This window comes from Cololabis saira, chromosome 4 (assembly GCF_033807715.1).
Source record: "Cololabis saira isolate AMF1-May2022 chromosome 4, fColSai1.1, whole genome shotgun sequence".
NCBI classification, from domain to species: domain Eukaryota; kingdom Metazoa; phylum Chordata; class Actinopteri; order Beloniformes; family Belonidae; genus Cololabis; species Cololabis saira.
In genome coordinates, this window is record NC_084590.1 from 2,006,667 (window position 1) to 2,028,210 (window position 21,544).

Consider the following 21,544-nt stretch of genomic DNA (forward strand, 5'->3'; position numbering starts at 1 on the left):
CATGTCTTTATCAGAACCCGTTCAAAAGTTATGGCAGAGAAAAAGTATTCTAGGGGGCGATGTTGAGCCATATTTGGGGAACTATCAAATATGGACCAATCAGATGAAGGGGGGTCACGCTTTTTGGCATCTAGCGTCGCCACGGTAATGCTTTTGAAAGATAAAAGTAATGCGCGTAAGAAAGAAAGAAAGAAAGAAAGAAAGAAAGAAAGAAAGAAAGAAAGAAAGAAAGAAAGAAAGAAAGAAAGAAAGAAAGAAAGAAAGAAAGAAAGAAAGAAAAATTCCTACAGAGGCAATAGGGCTTTCACACTGTAAGTGCTCGGGCCCTAAAAAAACTGACTTCTGTCTTGTTTTGCCATGAAATGTTTGATGACGGGGTTAATATGGAGCCACATTGTGAGAGGAAGTTAGTTGAAGAGTTGTTTCACATTACCATTTTATACCCCCTGTATTAAAGCAGCACTATGTAACTTTTCCACCTTAATCTAATATTTCATCATCATCATTGTGATGGAACATCAACTTCCAACAGGTTTAATGAACCTCTGTCATGGTCTGAGGGGTCTGTATCTCCTTCACTGGCACTATGTAACTTTGAGGAGCATGGTAGGAACCCTGCCACACTAAAAACTACACATTTTTACGGCTTTGACTGCTTTACGGCATACGTCACTTCCTCCTCCTTCCCGATTCGTAGTCGATACAAAGCTGGGCGGGGCGTGGAGCGCAGAGCTCAGCAGAAGCTGGTGTCATGGCCCAAGCAGCGGAAAAACCCAAGAAAATACAAGTTTTATCGGAGGAGGCGAAAAAAAGAAAGCGGGAGAGTAACAAGCTAAATGCCCGGACAAGAATAAACATTGTCCCGGCGTTCACTCGCTGGCGTGGTTTTGGTAATTCTAAAATTACTGACAATATCAACAACAGACACAGAATAATAATAGTAATCATAAAATTGTGTAATTAGCAATGAGGAAGCTTTATAAAATAATAATACAATTGAATAGAATTACAGCACTAGAGGAAAGAATGCAATGCAAAGAAAATGTATAGAACATTTCTACTATTTTTCCTGAGAACTGTAAAATTGTGCAGGGCTGATTTGCAAAACATTCAGTTATTCACAGGTTATAAAGTATTTTTTTATTTAGTCAGTAAGTATGTTGGACTAGCGTATGAGTAATTTGGGCCGCATTATCTGGCTGAAACAGGACAGGGGGGGGGGGGGGACTTCATTAATAAAACCAAGTTGAACTTTTATTGAACATATTATATTGTTTAGCCAAAAATAGATACATTACCTCTTCACTATCCATCCTGCAAACGACCGCTGAAAACAGAAAAGTAGTTTTGAAAGTCCGTCCCGTCTTATTTCATTCACTGTCAAAACAAATGCAGCGACGGGGACAGGAGTTTTCTGGCAGTGCGCGCTGGTGCTCATGGGAAATGTAGTGTTCTTTCTGGTAAAGCACTACCGCTTTTGTTTTGAGCCGCCAAACTCAACAAAAGCTGAAACTTACATTGTGCTGCTTTAAACCTGTGTGTGTGTGTGTGTGTCTGTCTGTCTGTCTGTCTGTCTGTCTGTCTGTCTGTCTGTCTGTCTGTCTGTCTGTCTGCGTGCGTGCGTGCGTGCGTGCGTGCGTGCGTGCGTGCGTGCGTGCGTGCGTGCGTGCGTGCGTGCGTGCGTGCGTGCGTGCGTGCGTGCGTGCGTGCGTGCCTGCGTGCGTGCGTGCGTGTGTTTCCTGTAATGTTATCTGTCAATCAAAAATCAAGTGTGACTGTGATCACAACAATGAGCTGAACAATGCACTCATAGGATTCACCACAACACTGTCAAACATTAGGTTGGATTAAAAGAATGAATGAGCGGAGAGGACACAAATGCTGTCCAGCTGTGGCCAGTGGTGACCAGCAGGAAGCTTTCAATTCAATTCAATTCAATTCAATTCAATTCAATTCAATTCAATTCAATTCAATTCAATTCAATTCAATTCAAGTCAATTCAATTCAATTCAATTCAATTCAATTCAATTCAATTCAATTCAATTTTATTTATATAGCGTCTATTACAGCAGAACATTTCTCTAAGCGCTTTCCACAGACCCAGAACATAAACCCCCGAGCAACTATTGCATAAACAACGGCAGGTAAAAACTCCCCTAGTGGGAGAAAAACTTTAAGCCAAACAGTGGCAAGAAAAACTCCAGAGACACAGAGGCATCCTAAAATCACAAAAAACATTCTTTTGCATTCATGGCTATTTCTTGCTTACTTTTGCAAGCACAGGTAATGTTTTGTCTGTGCTTTCGACATTTGACATAAATGTTACATTACTGGCTTTGTAAAGCATTGTATGTTACGGTTTTGTTACTTCCTGTTTTATTTTGAAGGCCATGTCTTTGTGTTTGAGTTCTTGTTTGATGTTCCTGTTTCCATCTGCCCTGATTGTTCACACCTGGAACTCCTGCCTTCTGCTCTTCTGCATCTGGGTCCTACTCCAACCGCACCGTTACATTCTAAAGTTTATCCTGAAGCTAGCAGATGACCAAATTGTTTTACCGTTTACATTTTGTATGGTTCTTGTCATCCCAGCAATAAAAAAAGTTAGAAAAACATAGAAGTAAAAAAAAAACAGTCCACAGCCCCCTCTGGCCCAGTCTGCCCAGTGTGCCCAGTGTAAGGGTAGGTAGGTTGGTGTTTCAGTTCCCCATCACGTTGTGTCCCGAGCTCTTAGGTAGGGCCCTCCACCTCACACTATCCTGCGTTACGGTCAGTACAGTTTCACTGCTCCACAAACTGACAGAGTGCATGTTAATGAAACACAGTTTAAGCAGCACTAATGAGGTTCCTTTTTTATGATTAAATATTGGCCTCAGTTCCATTTGAAATAATTTTGATGTGAATTCTAAAGTTCAAGACAGCGTTTCCCTTGCTACATGATTCATCATCTTGGTTCAGTGTGGCCATGAGGTTTTCTACTGTACGTGGTCTGCAGAGTAACTAAGGACCCGTTTCCACGTAGCAACAACGGTGGTGTTTTCATGCGTTTTGGCCGTTCGTTTACACAAAAAAGAAGCTCAAAGTCTCCAAAAACAATCAGTTCTGAAAACTCCATCTTCACGTTTGCTTGTACATGGAGGGAAACAGACATTTAGGCTTCAGAACGTCACATTATGAGACAGAAACGTCACCAGCGTCATGAGTGACACCTGTGGTTACAATTAGTTTGTAACCGTCAATATTTTCTTGTATTTTACCTGTTTTATATTCTAACGTCTCACTTAAAAGTAACTCCACTTCTCTGTCACTCCAAACGAAAGACTTTGTTTCATCTTGGAAGTAACTGGAAGTTACTGGTATCATTTGTTGATTGGCTAGCATGACTTTGGCCCCTTCCACACGTAGCCGGGTATCTGCTAAACCGAAGATATTTTCCTACGTTTGGACCTGTCATCCACATGAAAACGCAAATAAACGAATGTTTAAAAAGTGAAGATTTTTGAAAACTCTGTTTATGTAGATGCGTGTAGACGGAGACAACCGGAGTTTTGCGTTTTCGAACGTCACATTATGTGCCAAAACAACAACAAATCTGCTCTGACGTCTAACGTGCGACCTTTGTTTACTACAGAACTACAGATGATCCACCATCTGTTCTCCAAGCTATTTATTAAATAAATGGTCTCTGCTCTTGACAGAGCCTACGGCGTAGGGTACGCGGCGACGCGCACCGTACGCCGTACCCTACGGCGTACGGTTGCGTCAATTTAACGCGGCAGCTCCGTGGCGGGACACGGGGGGACTCGGGCTCGTTACCGAGAAGGAGGCGCGACTCCCAGGGAAGCGGCGCCGCGGAGGCGGCCCGGAGGCCGGAAGAACAGATGATCTACAGGTTTGGAATGCTTATGAATGTGAATGTGAAACGCAGATCTTCGGTTACGTGTGGAAGGTTTTTTTTTTAAAACGATGTAATGTGGATACAAATTATTTTATAAACGAAGGGGGGGAAATATTCGGTTTTAAAAATACCCGGCTACGTGTGTACATAGCCTTTATCTTCTCGTTACACTGCCCCCTGTAGGTTTGGCTGCTCATAGCACCTTAACAGCTATTTATGCGGGTTCGTGTAAATGATGGCATTTTTCAAAACGTAGAGAGGGAAATATCTGTTTGTGGCCTAAGTGGCCTAAGACTGGTTGGTATTAAAAGCAGTACTGGAGTTGAGGGGGGATGGCATCCCCCCTGAAATAAAAACGGTCCAAATCACCCCCCCTGAAATAAAAACGGTCCAAATCATCCCCCCTGAAATAAAAACGGTCTAAATCATCCCCCCTGAAAAAAAACGGTCCAAATCACCCCCCCTGAAATAAAAACGGTCTAAATCATCCCCCCTGAAATAAAAACGGTCCAAATCATCCCACCTGAAATAAAAACGGTCCAAATCACCCCCCCTGAAATAAAAACGGTCTAAATCATCCCCCCTGAAAAAAAACGGTCCAAATCACCCCCCCTGAAATAAAAACGGTCTAAATCATCCCCCCCTGAAATAAAAACGGTCCAAATCATCCCCCCCCTGAAATAAAAACGGTCCAAATCATCCCACCTGAAATAAAAACGGTCCAAATCATCACCCCCTGAAATAAAAACGGTCCAAATCATCCCCCCTGAAATAAAAACGGTCCAAATCATCCCCCCTGAAATAAAAACGGTCCAAATCATCCCCCCTGAAATAAAAACAGTCCAAATCATCCCCCCTGAAATAAAAACGGTCCAAATCATCCCCCCTGAAATAAAAACGGTCTAAATCATCCCCCCTGAAAAAAAACGGTCCAAATCACCCCCCCTGAAATAAAAACGGTCTAAATCATCCCCCCTGAAATAAAAACGGTCCAAATCTTCCCCCCCCTGAAATAAAAACGGTCCAAATCATCACCCCCTGAAATAAAAACGGTCCAAATCATCCCCCCCTGAAATAAAAACGGTCCAAATCATCCCCCCTGTAAAACTGCCATCCCCCCTATTCCATCCCTTATGTCATTTCATCAATGAATGTGGTTTTACTGCTATTTCAACATTTAGAGTCATAAGAAAAATAACACCAGAAAAATAACTTATTTCACAATTTTCACCTGTTTCAAGTAAATGTTCACTTGAAATAAGTAGGAAAATCTGCCAGTGGGACAAGATTTTTCTATTTATTTCAAGTGAAAATCTACTTGAAACAGGTGAAAATTGTTGTTTTTTCCAGTGATGAGTCTTGTTTTAAGTGTAATGAGATTTTTTTTACTAAAATGAGACATTTTAACTAGAAATAAGACAAATATTCTTGTTAAGATTTAGAGTTTTTGCAGTGATCCATGTTACTTATCCTGTGAAGGACAGAGTCATATTGATAAGTTCAGAAAAGTGTTTTTTATTGTTGTGTTTTGATGTATTTGATGTAAGCCCAGTGGATATTTAAAGCTTACAGAAGGCTGCATTTAACTGCTGCTATGTCATTCCTGCAGTATTTCTGCAGGTGTTTTGGTCACTGCTATTATTTGTAATATATTATATTATTTGTAATCAGCACAAATTATCTGTCCCCATATGATAAAATCCACCATCCCCCCTGATTTTTTTTTACAACTTGAGTACTGATTAAGAGTGACAAGAAAATGTGCTCCACATCAGCACGATTCAGTTCAAAGTTAACCCACTCCTCAGCTCAGCCAGGTCAGAAAGAGTTAACTCTGGAGGGATTGTTCATGAAGATGCTGTTGGTGGTGGACATTTTATTTCTCTAAAACCAAACAAAGGCAGTACATGGTGATGTGAAACCTCACCCATAGACAAACACAAACGTGTCAAGCAAAGACAGGAAACTTGATGTTACGCTTGTTTTTTTGCACAGATTGAGCTGTTGGACACAGTTGCCCTCAACCTCCACAGAATAGACAAAGATGTGCAGCGCTGCGACCGCAACTATTATTACTTCACCACAGGAAACCTGGAGAAGTTACGAAACATCATGTGCAGGTACCAGAGACTTGTAGCTTTATTCATCCCTTTTTTATGAACAGATGATCAAACCAATGGGTCATTTTTTCCTTCAAGTGAATCAAAAAGTTGTTGAGTGTGAGCTTTAACTCATGTTATGTTTTAAATCTAACATACTAATGTCATGTTATATTGAACTCTAACGAATAAAGGTTAATATTTACTTTAGTTATTATTCAGTTTGGACCTCTAACATACAATTTGATCCAGGATTAATAGAGTTGACATTAACAGTCACGATGTGATCAAAGTAGGGCTGGGACTCGATTAAAAAAATGTATCGAATTAATTACAGGCTTTGTAATTCCTTAATCGCAATTAATCGCAATTTGATCACATATCATATACGAGTGAATGATTGACTAGTGAAAACATATGTTCAATTTATGAGACAGTTTATTTTTATCAAGGTGGGGCTTCACGAAGAACAAATCAGTGAAATTTGCTATAAAGTGTTGGTTGCAGAACCCTTGAGAGAGAGTTGTGAAACGCTTTGATCTCGCCGCGGAGCTCACAATGGAAGTCGACGTAAGTGTCATAACTCTCTAGGTGCGTCCGAAATGCCATACTAAAAAGTATATACTAAAAGTTCGGAACAATTTTGAGTAAATGTCAGTAAATATCATTAGGGTGGAAGTATGTGATTTCGGACGCAGCCTCTCTCTCAAGGGGTCTGGTTGGTTGGTGCACCGTCCTTGTGAAAGTCGTCCCGTGAGAAACGTTCCAAGGGGAAAAAACTAATGCGATTAAAATGCGCTATTTTTTTTAGCGCGCTATTTTTTCTGTAATTAATTAATCGAAATGAACGAGCTAAAGTCCCAGCCTTAGATCAAAGTTTAGACTTTCATATTTAATTAAAGAGGTTTTACAGAAGCAAGGGCCCTCCATTTTCACAGACTCAAAAGTGTTCAGATAAAGTTATATAATTGTATGGAAGCTTAAAAGCTATTTTGCTCTGTGATCTCGTTGTGTTTTCTCTCTCCTGCAGTTATGTGTGGGAGCATCTGGAGATGGGCTACGTTCAGGGCATGTGTGACCTGCTCGCACCCCTCATGGTTATCCTGGACGATGGTGAGTAGAACCACAGCTCAATTACCATTATTAATGCTTTCTTAATATAAAATAAATAAAATACAGTAGGAGCAAGCTTCTCAGCGTGCACAGTGTGCATGTGAAAAGAAACACTATTTTTTTCAGCACAAAGGAATATCTTTTTTTTTTAAATATTGGCCTCAACTCCATTGTCAGTGGTTGTTTCTCATTACCAAGTCTGCCGAGTTTGGATTTCAATACTTGGTAAGTTCTACTCGGGAAAAAGCACTTTAGGGGATGAGATGACAGAGTTTTTCAGATATTGGAACAGAAGCGTACTTTATGACAACACTGCTCCGAAAGTGTAAGAGGAAAGTTTCAAATAGATTTTGTCATGACAAATCAACCACAAATTTGAAACAAAGACTAACTCCTTTCTCACATGAAAGTGCAGAGTAACTAAGACTGCATGACATCAGAAAAAGGTATTGTGAAGTTGTGACTTTGAAAAAATAGAATCGTCACGGAGAGAGATGGAATTATTGAGGAGTTTAAAAAACGAGTTACTTTATTTTGACGACCATACGGCGTGCGGTGTGGAAAGGCGCACCCTCAGTTTTGTGTGTCATTTCTGTATTTAAAACACACACACAGCGCACACATGCGCCGCACAACACACGGACACACACAAGCATACAAGTGTGCGTATTTAAAAATAGAGCGGGAGCAAAACTTAGTTTGATTGTACTTTATTTAAGTTATTACATTAATCAGTTGTCAGGACTCAGCGTGTCGGGCTTCATCTGAGCCTGATCGTGCGGAGACCGGGAGAACTGATCAGCTGCGACGGGCACGAGCCCGCAGCTCTCTGGCCGCGCTGAGCAGCCAAATCTTTTTCCGATGCTGGCTTTTGTGAAAGCTCGAAGAACAGTCCAGCCCAGCAGACACGTCAGCCCACGCATCTACAATCCATCAACAGTAAACGACGGCGCTCACTGAACGAGCGGCCGCCGGGCGTCCCAGCCCGCGGGGACGCGTCGGCTGCCGCTCCGTCGGGTGGTTCTTCCGGCCTTCGGCCCGCCTCTGCGGCTCAGCTCCCCCGGGAGCCACGTCCCCTTCTCGGTAGCGAGCCCGAGTCTCCCCGTCCGCTTCAGGGTCCCGCCACGGAGCTGCCGCCGGGCAATCACAGGCAATTCACTCTCACTCTCACTTCCCCTTTTAACGTTCTCATGGTGGTCCCTACTACGTCCGCAAATCACGGGCAATTCACGCACCCCCCTTCCCCCTTTAACTTCTCATGGTGGCCTCAATCTTTTTTTCCGGCTTTTTTCCGGCTGTTGACGTCTCCAAGTCTGCATCCACAATGAGGGCCGGTGGGACCTACATCCTGCTTGTCTGTACCTGGCTCTTTCTACTGCCTGTTCACCCGCCAGTGACGGGTCTGCTGCAATACCCAGCCACTGACCTGCTCCGGCTGCGGTTTCACCTGCCTGGACCTGCACCTTCACCCGGACATCGCCTTTCAGCCCCGCCGGAGATATATCCACCGAGGGGTCCCGCCGGAGATATATCCACCGAGGGTCCCGCCGGAGATATATCCACGAGGGGTCCCGCCGGAGATATATCCACCGAGGGGTCCCGCCGGAGATATATCCACCGAGGGGTCCCGCCGGAGATATATCCACCAAGGGTCCTGCCGGAGATATATCCACCAAGGGTCCCGCCGGAGATATATCCACCAAGGGGTCCCGCCGGAGATATATCCACCGAGGGGTCCCGCCGGAGATATATCCACCAAGGGTCCTGCCGGAGATATATCCACCAAGGGTCCTGCCGGAGATATATCCACCAAGGGTCCCGCCGGAGATATATCCACCGAGGGGTCCCGCCGGAGATATATCCACCAAGGGTCCTGCCGGAGATATATCCACCAAGGGTCCCGCCGGAGATATATCCACCAAGGGGTCCCGCCGGCATTTCCACCATAACAGCTCTACAACAATAAAGTCCATCTGGTCCAGCTCTCGTCGCCCTCCACTCTCCACCAGCCGGGCTGTCGACCACAGTGTGTTAGCCCGCCTAGCTCGGTCGGCTAACACTACCACCAGCTGTGACAACACTTCACTCAACTTCGCTCTACTCAACATCCGTTCACTGACAAGCAAAGGACATCTCATCCAGGACCTCATCACCGACCGTAAGCTTGACTTTCTTTGTTTAACCGAGACATGGCAACAGCCCAACGACTTCTCCCAGCTGAATGAATCCACTCCGCGTGGTTTTGTTTACATTTGTCAACCCCGTGGCTCCGGCCGGGGAGGAGGTCTCGCGGTAATTCACCGCGAGAACTGGAAAGTCTCGCTGGTGTCTGTGCCTGTTTACAGCTCGTTTGAGTCTACTGTGTGCGAGCTGTCTGGTCCCACTCCAACCATCATCGCCACAGTCTATCGCCCCCTCAAACCCAATAATCAATTTTTAAATGACTTTGCTGCCTTCCTCACCCATTTATCATCCCTCTCACCAAACATAATAATACTGGGTGATTTCAATATCCACATGGACAATATTAATCTACCTCTCACCAAAGAGTTTTGGATGTCAGCAACACACTACTTTTCCCACGCATTCAAAAGGACACATTCTCGACTTAATCTGCTGTTCTGGTGTCACTCCCTCCGACCTTACAGCTGATGAACTTCCCATAACCGACCACTTTTTCCTTTCATTTACAGTGAAACTCACTCTCTCCATTTATAAAAAACCATGCCTCATTTCATTCCGGAATTTAAAAAATATTAACCCTGCCACTCTCACTTCATGTATCCACTCCTCCTGCCTCCCTGACATCCACAGTATATCCACCCCTGATGATCTGGTCTCTCATTATAACTCTGGACTCCATAATATTCTTAACTCCCTTGCTCCGTTAAAAACCAGATCCGTTTCTTTTTTTGTCTCCGCCCCCTGGTTCACCCCCGATCTCCATCTCCTGAAAGCCAAAGGTCGGCAACTGGAACGCCTCCATAAAAAAACTGGTCTCACTATCCATAAGGAAATGTACAATAATCACTTACTATGTTATAAGGACGCCATTGTCAGCACCAAAACTCACTACTACTCCGATATAATCACTGCCAATAAAGGAAACTCCAAGTCACTCTTCTCCCTACTCAACAATATCATCCAACCCCAGGACTCTCTCCCCTCCCACTTCTACACAACCTCTTTCTGCAACTCCATTATGTCATTTTTCAATGAAAAAATCCAGACCATCCACGAGCACCTTGGATCAATCTCTCCCCTCAGCTCCTCAGCCGACTTTCATATGTCCACAGACCCATTCTCCTCCTTCCATCTCCCCACTCTCTCAGAAATCACAGAACTCATCCAATCCAATCCAATCCACTTTATTTGTATAGCACATTTTAAAAACAACAAGGTTAACAAAGTGCTGCACAATGAGTAAAATAAAACATGATAAAAATAGTAAAAAGCTAAAAACAGAGTAAAATAGATAAGAGCACATAAAAGCACGACATAAAAGACAGGACAGAGACCACACAACTCTCACGCTGGATTAAAAGCCAAGGAATAAAAATAAGTTTTAAGACGAGATTTAAAAATTTCTACTGTGGGGGCCATTTTAATGTGGGGAGGTAGCTCGTTCCAAAGCTTAGGGGCTATAACTGAAAAGGCACGGTCGCCCCTGGTTTTTTGCCTTGTTTTCGGAACAACGAGACGTGACTGAGCAGAAACCTCAAAGACCTCGAGGGAGTGTACACATGTAGGAGGTCTGAGATGTACTTTGGTGCCAACCCATTTAGTGACTTAAAAACAAACAATAGTATTTTAAAATTAATTCTAAAAGAGACAGGGAGCCAGTGAAGGGAGGCCAGAACGGGGGTGATGTGGTCATGCTTGCGGGTTCCTGTTAAAAGACGAGCAGCCGCGTTTTGGACTAACTGTAAGCGAGCAAGTGAGGTCTGGTTGACACCAGTATAGAGGGCATTACAGTAGTCCAAACGGGTTGAGATAAAAGCATGAATTACTCGTTCAAAATCATTAAAAGATAAAACAGATTTAATTTTAGATAAAAGCCTCAGATGATAAAAACTGGATTTTACTACAGAATTAATTTGCTTGTCCAGTTTAAGATCATTGTCAATTTTGACGCCGAGGTTGGTGACTGTGGTTTTTAGGTAAATGTGTAGGGAACCCAGATCAATGGGAGGGCCATCACAGGCCCGATTGGGTCCAAACACCATGACCTCAGTTTTACCTTCATTTAAATTTAAAAAGTTTAATGCCATCCAGGCCTTAATGTCCTTTAGGCACTCTAGCAGAGGCTTCAGGGAGCTGCTGTCATTTCTTTTGAGGGGCAGGTAGATTTGAGTGTCATCTGCATAAAAATGGCAAGAGATGCCATGCTTTTTAAAAATCAGTCCAAGGGGGAGAAAGGTATAAAGAAAAGAGGATAGGTCCGAGAATTGAACCCTGGGGGACTCCACAAGATAAAGGGACAGAAGACGATTGGGAGTCACCAAGTCTGACTGAGAAGCATCTCTGGGACAGATATGACCTGAACCATTCCAAGGCAGTTTCTCTAATACCAACACAATGCTCTAACCGAGAAATGAGAGTTGTGTGATCAACTGTATCAAAGGCAGCAGTAAGGTCTAAAAGCATAAGAATCACAGAATCACCAGAGTCAATAGTTAAAAAGATGTCATTAAAAACTCTTAACAGTGCAGACTCAGTACTGTGGAAAGCTTTAAACCCAGATTGAAACATCTCAAGGATGCCATGCATGTCTAAAAAGGACTGTAATTGTAAAAGTACAGCTTTTTCTAAAATTTTCGACATAAAAGGGAGCTTTGAAATGGGTCTATAATTTGATAAAACTGAAGTGTCTAAATTTGGCTTTTTAATCAGGGGTTCCACAGCAGCTTCTTTAAATTGCGCCGGGACAACACCTGAAGCAAGGCTACTATTAATAATTTTTTGGACATTTGGTCCAATAGTCTCCCAAATCTCTTTAAAAAGACGAGGAGGGACAATGTCAGTGGGGCAGGATGAAGGTTTGAGTTGGGTGACAATTTTAGTTAAAAATGACAACGACACAGGCTCAAACTGATTAAAAACAGATGAACAAGTGACGGCTATGGAAGGGTCGAAAGAGGGGGATGAGATATGGGCTCTGATAGTAGCAACCTTGTCAATAAAATAGCGGAGAAACTTTTCGCACACTTCAGATGAAGCTTCCAGACAGGTGGATTGGGGACAATTTAAAATCGAATCAATGGTTTTAAAAAGAACACGCGGGTTATTAAAATGTTGTGAAATAATATCAGAAAAGTAACGTGTTTTTTCAGCTTTTAAAATTTTCTGATACTTTCGCCAACTGTCCTTAAGGATTTCAAATGACACATGGAGCTTATCTCTCTTCCACCTGCGCTCAGCTTTCCTGCACTCTCGCCTGGCCGCACGAGTGGTGTCATTGAGCCATGGCTCAGGTTTGGGTCTGGGGCGCACAGCTTTTGAAGGGGCAACAGTGTCCAGGATGTCAGCACAGGTTGAGAGAAAGGATGCGGTTAGTTGCTCTGTGTCCAGGTAAGTAGGAGACCTAGTGTCAGACTGAGCAATTTTAATAAAAACAGAGGAGAATTGAGCAGCGGTGGAGGGTTTTAAGATGCTCATCAAGAAATCCAAGCCATCCCCTTGCCAACTGGACCCCCTCCCCACACATCTTAAAGCCTGCTCCCCCTTCCCTGGTCCCCCTTATCTCTGCCACCATCCACTCCTCTCTCACCACTGGAACTGTCCCTGCATCCTTCAAAACTGCTGCCATTACTCCAATCCTGAAAAAACCTGTTGCCGACCCCTCCAACTTCAACAACTTCCGTCCGATATCCAATCTACCTTTCATCTCCAAAATTCTTGAAAAAACCGTTGCTTCCCAACTCCATTCTCACCTGTCCCATGACAACCTGTATGAACAGTTCCAGTCCGGTTTCCGCCCACTTCACAGCACCGAAACAGCACTCATCAAAATCACCAACGACCTTCTCATGGCAGCTGATTCTGGACTCCTCACCATCCTCATCCTCCTTGACCTGAGTGCAGCCTTCGATACCATCTGTCACACCACCCTCCTCAACAGCTTATCTTCCATTGGCATCCCCCACACTCCACTGGACTGGTTCACGTCATACCTCTCTGGCCGCACTCAGTTCATTCAACTCAAGTCCCTGAAATCCATCCACTGTTTGCTTTGGATAAAACTGTCTGCTAAATGACAGTAGTAGTAGTAGTCCACCTCCAATTAATTCCCAGATATTTATTTAATTCTCCCAAAACAAAACGTTTTTCAACCATACTTTTTCAACCATAGAGCATTTTCTAGAGTGGTGGGATAGATGTCTGTCTTCAATTGGAGACCTTTGAACTGTTTCTAAAGTTGTCTAATGAACAGAAGCCCCCGGTGGTATAGCTCACTGCATTTCACCCGCGTCTGAAATGTTTGCCTTTATTCAGAGCACAATCAAAACGGTGTGTATTGTTGTTTCCCTCTCTCTCTCTCTCTCTCTCTCTCTCTCTCTCTCTCTCTCTCTCTCTCTCTCTCTCTCTCTCTCTCCTTCCGGGTGCAGGGAGCATGGTGGTGCTGGAAGAGTTTGTGATTCTCTAATATCTAACACTTTTTCCAACTTGATGTTTATTGTGTATTAAAATTCTTTAGTTTTGGGGTTAGTAGTAGTATAGTTTTGTGTTTAGTTTGTTTACGTGACTAACTTACGTCCGCGGAGACGCCGTCCCTGTCCATGCGGCATGGCGTGAGAGTGGTGCCGCCGGCGGACATCACGGTGGAGCAGGTTCTCCTGGTAATAGGAGAGCAGGTAGGGCATGGAAACATCGTGTACGCATCACGGATGAACAAAGCTGTGGTGGTGTTTATGAGAACGGAGGCCTTTGTGTCTCAGCTCATTGAAAGTGGGTTGCACATGAATAATGAGTTCATCCAGGTTTCACCGCTGGCAGTGCCTTCTGTCTGGGTCACTGTGTCCGGAGTCTGAACATTCGCTGAACATTCGCTCCGTCGCGGAGGTCAAGGAGTGGAGATGGGGTGAGGTTTTTGGTTCAGGTTGTACCCCTAAAGGCAGGTGGAGGGTCCTGTATAAGCCTCCCGTGGAGAAGCGGATGGCTGATCTACAGTGGAGGATTATACATGGAGCAATAGCCACAAACAGACATGTTGCTCACCTGGATCCAAGCACTGGGGAGGGTTGTCCGTTCTGCTCACAAAGGGAAACACTAGAACATTTGGTGGTTCTCTGTCCTCGCTTAACAGGCCTTTTCAGAGTTCTAGAAAAATGGGTGGAAGATTTGGGGGAGGTTTTTTCTGTCCCATTGTTTGTATTCGGGCCTAGGTATGTGGTTAAAAACAGAGAAATTTTGGTTCTTATAAATTTTTTGTTTGGAACCGCTAAGCTGGCAATCTGGAAGACCAGGAAGAACCAGATGGTAGGTCAGGGCTGGACTGATGTGGTTCAAAGTTTTAAGGGGTTGGTCGCAGCACGGTTGAAAGTAGAGCATGTGTTTTATGCGCTGACTGGCAATCTGGACTCCTTCAAGACTCGGTGGGGGGTTAGACAGATCTTATGTTCTCTGGGGGAAGATGGTTCACTGGTTCTTAATTTTTAATTTATTAATTGTGTGTGTGTGTTGTGGACAGAAGTTTGCTAGATTATGAGTTTTTTAGAGATTTTTTTTTAGAGAGGAGGTTTTAATATGTATATCCTCGCTTATCTTTTAGCTCAAAGATGATGGAACTGGATTGATTTTTATAATGGTGTAAATAAAAGCTGTTTTAAAAGTCAAAGTCTCTCTCTCTCTCTCTCCCTCTCTCTCTCTCTCTCTCTCTCTCTCTCTCTCTCTCTCTCTCTCTCTCTCTCTCTGAGTGAATGGCGGAGTGAGTGGGGTGTGGAGCTGCGGCGTGCGCTTCAGTGTGTGTTTTTCCTTTCTTTTTTTTCCAAACAAGTGTTTTATAACTTGGTCAGGTGTAATTTGTTGCGGTAGCGGGGCTACCGGCTCAGGTGAGCGGTATGCCTGTTGTAAAAGGCGGAGAGGAGTTTGAAAAGCTGACACGTCGACATGCTGTCAAACTTGTGCCCGCAATCAGCTGTTCAGTTGAGGAGGCCAGTTTGGCAGTTGGAGGGGTGGTGGGGTACGACAGTGTGAAGTCTGCCTCCCGGATGAATGGAGCAATTGTCATTTTTTTAGACAGTACGGCTAAAGTTAATGACGTGGTTGAAGCAGGTGTAATTATTCATGATACTTTTACCCCGGTTCTCCCACTGGTTAGTCCGGCAAAACGGATAACTATTTCTAATGCTCCTCCATTCATTAAAAATGAAGTGTTGGCTAAAGAACTGTCACGGTACGGACAGCTTGTGTCCCCGATCAAAATGATATCTTTGGGCTGTAAATCCCCCCTTCTGAAACATGTAGTGTGTCACCGCAGGCAGGTATTTATGGTTCTTAAGGATAACGCGAAAGATCTGAACCTGTCTTTTAATTTTAATGTGGATGGTTTCATTTATATGATTTTTGCTACGTCGGAGACCATGAAATGTTTGGGTTGTGGTGTGGAGGGGCATTTAATTCGCTCCTGTCCGGAGAAAAAGGGCGAGCAGCCGGCTGCTGCCCCTGCTGCTGCGGTGAAAGGAGCGTCGGGTTCGGATCCTGGTGAGGGGCCCTCGGCTCCGGCCGGGGGAGCGGGCAGCCCCACCCCTGGGCAGCCCCCCCCCCTGCGCAGCCCCCCGATGGGCGCTCTGACGTTGAGGTGTCAGGGAGGACGGAGGAGCAGCGACAGACGGAGGATAGTGAACAGGGTGATGAGGAAAAAGAGCCAGAAAATAATAAAGATGAACAGACTGAGCATGAGGGCAGTTCAAAAAATGAAGCTATGGTAGCTGAGAATGAACAGAATGACATGGATCTTGCACTGTCTGAGGATTTGGAAGATGAGGATATGTGTGATGATGATTTGCTTGAAGTGTCGCAAAAAAGGAAACGCTCAGAACGTATCCTGAATAGTGCAAAGGTCAGTAAAGTCACTGAGGAGCTAAAAGATAAAAGTGCTCTCTCAATGACTCAGGAGGATCAGCAGGGTCGGTATTCTCCTGCCAGTATTCAAAAGTTTCTACAGGGTACTAAGGGAGCCCGGCAGGTGAAAGTGGAGGATTTCTTTCCAGATTTGAAACGTTTTGTTGAGTCAGCTAGGCCTCTGGTGAAAAGATCAGGAAACTTTGCAGATGATGTTTTGTCAGACCAAGAAATGTATCGTTTGAAGAAACTGATACTTAAAGGAGCTGTATGTAAGAGCAATAATAAAACAAATCATAAAATGACCCCGATATGTCAACAGACATTTAAAAATCATGTTCATTTCAAATACTTATGTCACTAAACAATTATGTCAGCAATATACTCGCAATGTCACTAGGGATGTAACTGGATCTGTGAGGGACCTAGAGACTGAGGTGGTGGAATTGCAGACTATGGCTGATTCCACAGGAAATGGAGGGTTTTTTGAACTCCTTCAAGTCCAAATGGTCAGCTCTGGCCAACCTGCTGGGTGTTGCAGCACAAGGAGCTTTGGTCAGGTCACGCTTTCTTGATGTCTCACAGATGGATGCCCCCTCTCGGTTTTTTTTTGGCTTGGAAAAGAAAAATGGACAGAGCAAGATCATTCACTCCCTGCGTTCCGGCAGCGGTGCTACAATCTCGGATTCTTCTGAGATCTGTCAGTTTGCAGCCGGGTACTACAAGGATCTGTACAAGAGTGAACCAACAGAATTTTCTGATGAATGTAGCAGTTTCTTTAATGGTCTCCCTCTGGTGGATGCTGGAGCCAATGAAAAACTGGGGGCTGCGTTGTCTCTTGAAGAACTGCATAAGGCCCTGATGAGCCAACAGAGCGGGAGAACTCCTGGCATTGACGGTCTCCCTGTGGACTTTTATAAGTCTTTTTGGTCTGTGCTGGGCGGGGACCTCTTGGAAGTTGTCGTCAGCAGCCTGGAGAGTGGGCAGTTGCCTCTGAGCTGCAGGAGGGCTGTTATTACTTTGCTGCCCAAGAAAGGAGCAGGAGCTGAAAAATTGGAGACCAGTTTCCCTGTTGTGTACGGACTATAAGATACTGTCCAAGGTCCTGGCATCCAGGCTTAGAGAGGTGATGGCTTCTGTGATTCATAGTGACCAGACATACTGTGCGCCCGGCAGGCTTATAAGTGACAATGTCACTTTAATTCGTGATGTCTTGGAGGTTTCTGGCTCTTTGGCTGTCGATATTGGTCTGATTTCGATAGACCAAGAAAAAGCCTTTGACCGGGTTGAACACCAGTTTTTATGGCACACTTTAAGTGCTTTTGGTTTCAACCCAGGTTTTATAGCTAAGGTTCAGGTGCTCTATAGTGATATTGCGAGTATTTTGAAGGTTAACGGAGGTTTGAGTGCCCCTATCGGAGTTCAGAGGGGGGTCAGACAGGGCTGCCCTCTCTCCGGCATGCTCTACTCGCTAGCCATAGAGCCCCTGCTTCATAAATTGAGAGGAGACTTAAATGGAGTTTGTTTTCCTGACTGTGATGGGTCTTTTAAAATGTCTGCATATGCTGAATGATATTAATGTGTTGGTAAATGCTGTGAAATTGTTTGGATGTATGTCTTCTGCCAGGGTAAATTGGGGAAAAAGCGAAGCTGTAATGGTAGGAGACAGGCTTAGGGATCGGCTCAGGCTACCTGGTGGTTTAGTCTGGAAAAAAGGGGGACTAAAATATTTGGGAGTTTATTTGGGCAATGAAGTGTTTCTGCAGAAAAATTGGGATAATGTCGTGGAAAAGGTTAAAGGTCGGCTTACAAAATGGAGATGGATTTGACCTAAAATGTCCTATAGAGGCCGTGTTCTTGTTATTAATAATCTGGTTTCTTCTGCTCTCTGGCACCGGTTGGCCTGTGTTGATCCCCCAGCTTCTCTTTTGTCTCAAGTTCAAAGGGTCTGAGTGGATTTTTTTGGGGACAAGTTGCACTGGATACCCCAGAGTGTCCTGTTCCTTCCCAAGGAGGAGGGTGGGCAGGGTCTGGTCCATCTGGCCAGTAGAGGTGCTGCCTTCCGCCTCCAGTTTATACAAAGGCTGCTTTCTGGACCTGTGGACTTGGTGTGGAGGCCTCTGTCGTGCTGCATCCTACAGCATTTTTGGGGGTCTGGGACTGGGCCTGCCTATGTTCCTGTTGGACTCCAAGAGTCTCGGTGCGTCGTCACTGCCGGGTTTCTATAGGAGCGTGTTCTCGGTGTGGATGCTGCTGAAGAAGCAGAGGCCGGAGCAGGGTGGATCTCTGTACTGGCTCCTGCAGGAACCTGTGGTGTTTGGAGGCCGTTTGGACTGTCCTGGTTGGCTGATCAGGCTGCTTCACAATGCGGGAGCTTCTACTCTGGGGCAGGTGGTGGAGCTGGCTGGACCCCGAATGGATGATCCGGTTGGGCTAGTGGCTCGATTGGGAGTGAGATCCCTTCGGGTCATTACGAAATTGTTGGAACACTGGAGACAGAGACTGACAGGACATGAACAACATCTATTAATTGACTTTTGTGAAGGTGCGATAACGCCAGATTGTACGGACGCTTTTCCTGCTATTTAACTGTTTCCTGACCTCAAGGACTGCTCGGGGCCTCTCCTTGAGCCTACTGATGTAACAGGAGTCTCTTTGGAGGACACATCCGGAAAGACTTTATACAAGTTGATGGTCAAAATTTTAAACCAAAGGAAACTGAATGGGCGAAGTGACACCCCATGGAGGAGTAAGTTGGACTTAGATCCAGGTTGTAGACCAGCATGGGGTGCACTGTACAAACCTCCATTGACAAAAAGACACGCTGATTTACAGTGGAGAATTCTACATGGTATTATTGCAGTGAACGCTTTTGTTTCAGTTATTAATGCTTCTGTTCAAGAAAACTGCCCTTTTTGTAGTGAAATAGAGACTGTGTTTCACTGTTTTTTGGACTGTTTTCGTTTGGCGAATATGTTCATTCTGTTGAAGATGTTGTTTAGCAAATGCGGAGTGGTTTTCACAAAACAGGTTTTTATTTGTGGGTTCAAGTATTCACGCAGTCAGAAGTTCAAATGCCAGTTACTAAATTTTATTTTGGGACAGGCGAAGATGGCGGTATATATGAGTAGGAGGAGAAAGGTTGAGGCGGGATTGACCGTTGAAGTCATTCCTGTTTTTGTACAGATGGTTAAATCCAGACTTTTGGTGGAATTCGGTTTTTACAGAGCTACACAAGAACTAGAGCTATTTAAATTGGTTTGGGGTTATCAGGGAGTATTATGCTCTCTAACAGAGGGAGTTTTGGTCTTTGCACATGATTTGAGGTGAGTTTTGGTACATATGTAATTGAATGTTTTGAGTGCATTTAGCACGATGTATTAATATTTTTTTCTGTCCAGTGCATGAGGAAAAAATAAAATGTTTGTTTTAAAAATCAAATCTCTCTCTCTCTCTCTCTCTCTCTCTCTCTCTCTCTCTCTCTCTCTCTCTCTCTCTCTCTCTCTCTCTCTCTCTCTCTCTCTCTCTCTCTCTCTCTCTCTCTCTCTCTCTCTCAGAGTGCTTAGCATATAGCTGTTTTACTCACTTAATGAGGAGGATGAGTCAGAACTTCCCTAACGGTGGAGCCATGGACACACACTTCGCCAGCATGAGGTCACTAATCCAGGTGATGGATAACACTGTGAGTGCGTGTGTGTGTGAGAGAGAGAGTCACCTTTATTAAAATCTTCTGTTTTCTCAGATCCTGGACTCGGAACTGTTTGAGCTGATGCAGCAAAACGGAGATTACACTCACTTCTACTTCTGTTACCGCTGGTTCCTGCTGGACTTTAAAAGAGGTGAACTCTTCAAACTCCTCCTTATCTGCCACATGTGATGACATCTGGAGCAGCAGCAGAGCCTGACGTTGGTTGATCAACTCACAATGTGCTGTGTGTGTGCAGAGCTGGTGTACGAGGACGTGTTTGCAGTATGGGAGGTGATCTGGGTGGCTCCCAGGATTTCCTCAGAGCACTTTGTACTCTTCCTGGCTTTGGCACTGGTCACAGTTTATCGTGAGATCATCATGGACAACAATATGGACTTCACTGACATTATCAAGTTCTTCAACGGTTTGACATTTTTGTGTTTATATCTTATGTTTAGTTACATTTTTGTAACCGAAAAAACCCGCTGGGCGTCGTGCACAAAACCCGCAGCTGACTCTGACCCGAACTTCCGGCTGTCCCGTCTTTATAACTTTCCTAGCTGGGGGGGGGAAAGGGCCCCTTCACGAGCTCTCACACCAAGTCGCTTCCCACGGGAAATCAGTCCCGTGTGAACAAGCCACATATTAAGGTGCGGGTATGCTTCTGCGTCACACACACGCAGAGCTCACGGCGCACCCGTGGTGTCGTCACGAATCGTTCAGACTTCTCCGTCTCTCCGTTTGGTCGCGGTGCAGTACCCCCCGCGGCCACTAGTTAGCGATCTTTTTCTGAATGGTTTATCCGACTTTTTCCGGTCACAGTAAATCAAAGAAATAAGGACAACTATTGTGCAAAAAACAAAAACAAAAAAAATCACATATAAACGAAGAAAAAAGCCCTGGAAGTTCACTACTGATTCAAACCGGAAACCGGAAATGCTTCGCTTTCAAACGAACCAATCACAGCCCTCTCGGTCTGCGTGTGGACGGCGTCTCCTCGACGCGTAGTTACAATTTTCGGGAGGTGCACGTCACTGACGGCGCATGTGACGGCGTGTCCTCTGCGTGTCCAAAAACCACACGCCGTAGACACGGCGTCGTTTTGACGCAGAAGTATAATTCAGCCTTTACAGTTACATTTGTTAATAAACAGCAGTTGCAGACTGTGTTTTGGGAATTCAGGGCATTTCAGGACACAAAACATATTTTTCTCCCTTCATTCCACCTCTGGCCTGAAAGTGTCCTAATTCAAAAACAAGCATAATACATTAGCATAATTAATATGAAAAGTTGAATTCAGGGCATTCCAGGACACAAAACATATCTTACCTTTCACGCCCATTAATGCAAACCATGAAATTTAAAATCTGGCTTGCGTGCAAAATTTGGTGACTTTTGGGGCACGTTTATATATATATATGTACTTTAAAGAGCCGGACTTCTGCTCTTTACCGTACTGCGGTAGCCGGCTCTTCTTTTCTGAATCTCCGTTGCCATGGTTACCACCTGGCAGTGGATCCAGCGCAATGATATTAAAGTTATCAGGCAACTTGACCAAACTTGATTTCTAGGTGTAGGTTATCACTTTTAACCTACACCTGCCAGCCAATCAGAATGGAGTATTCACACAGGCCGTGGTATAAAACAGAGTAATGACCACATTTACTAGCAATATTAATTAACTGT

General features: G+C 44.5%; 1 protein-coding gene across 2 annotated transcripts in view; it reads left to right on the forward strand.

Moving 5' to 3' along the window:
- sgsm2 (small G protein signaling modulator 2) overlaps positions 1-21,544 on the forward strand; it is a 243,824-nt gene that overhangs the window by 219,089 nt on the left and 3,191 nt on the right. For both annotated transcript variants that reach the window (XM_061718653.1, XM_061718654.1), the window contains 5 exons: positions 5,891-6,015; positions 7,025-7,107; positions 19,728-19,837; positions 19,913-20,009; positions 20,115-20,282. In XM_061718653.1, the coding sequence (XP_061574637.1) occupies positions 5,891-6,015; positions 7,025-7,107; positions 19,728-19,837; positions 19,913-20,009; positions 20,115-20,282 (583 nt within the window). The remainder of the gene's footprint in view (positions 1-5,890; positions 6,016-7,024; positions 7,108-19,727; positions 19,838-19,912; positions 20,010-20,114; positions 20,283-21,544) is intronic.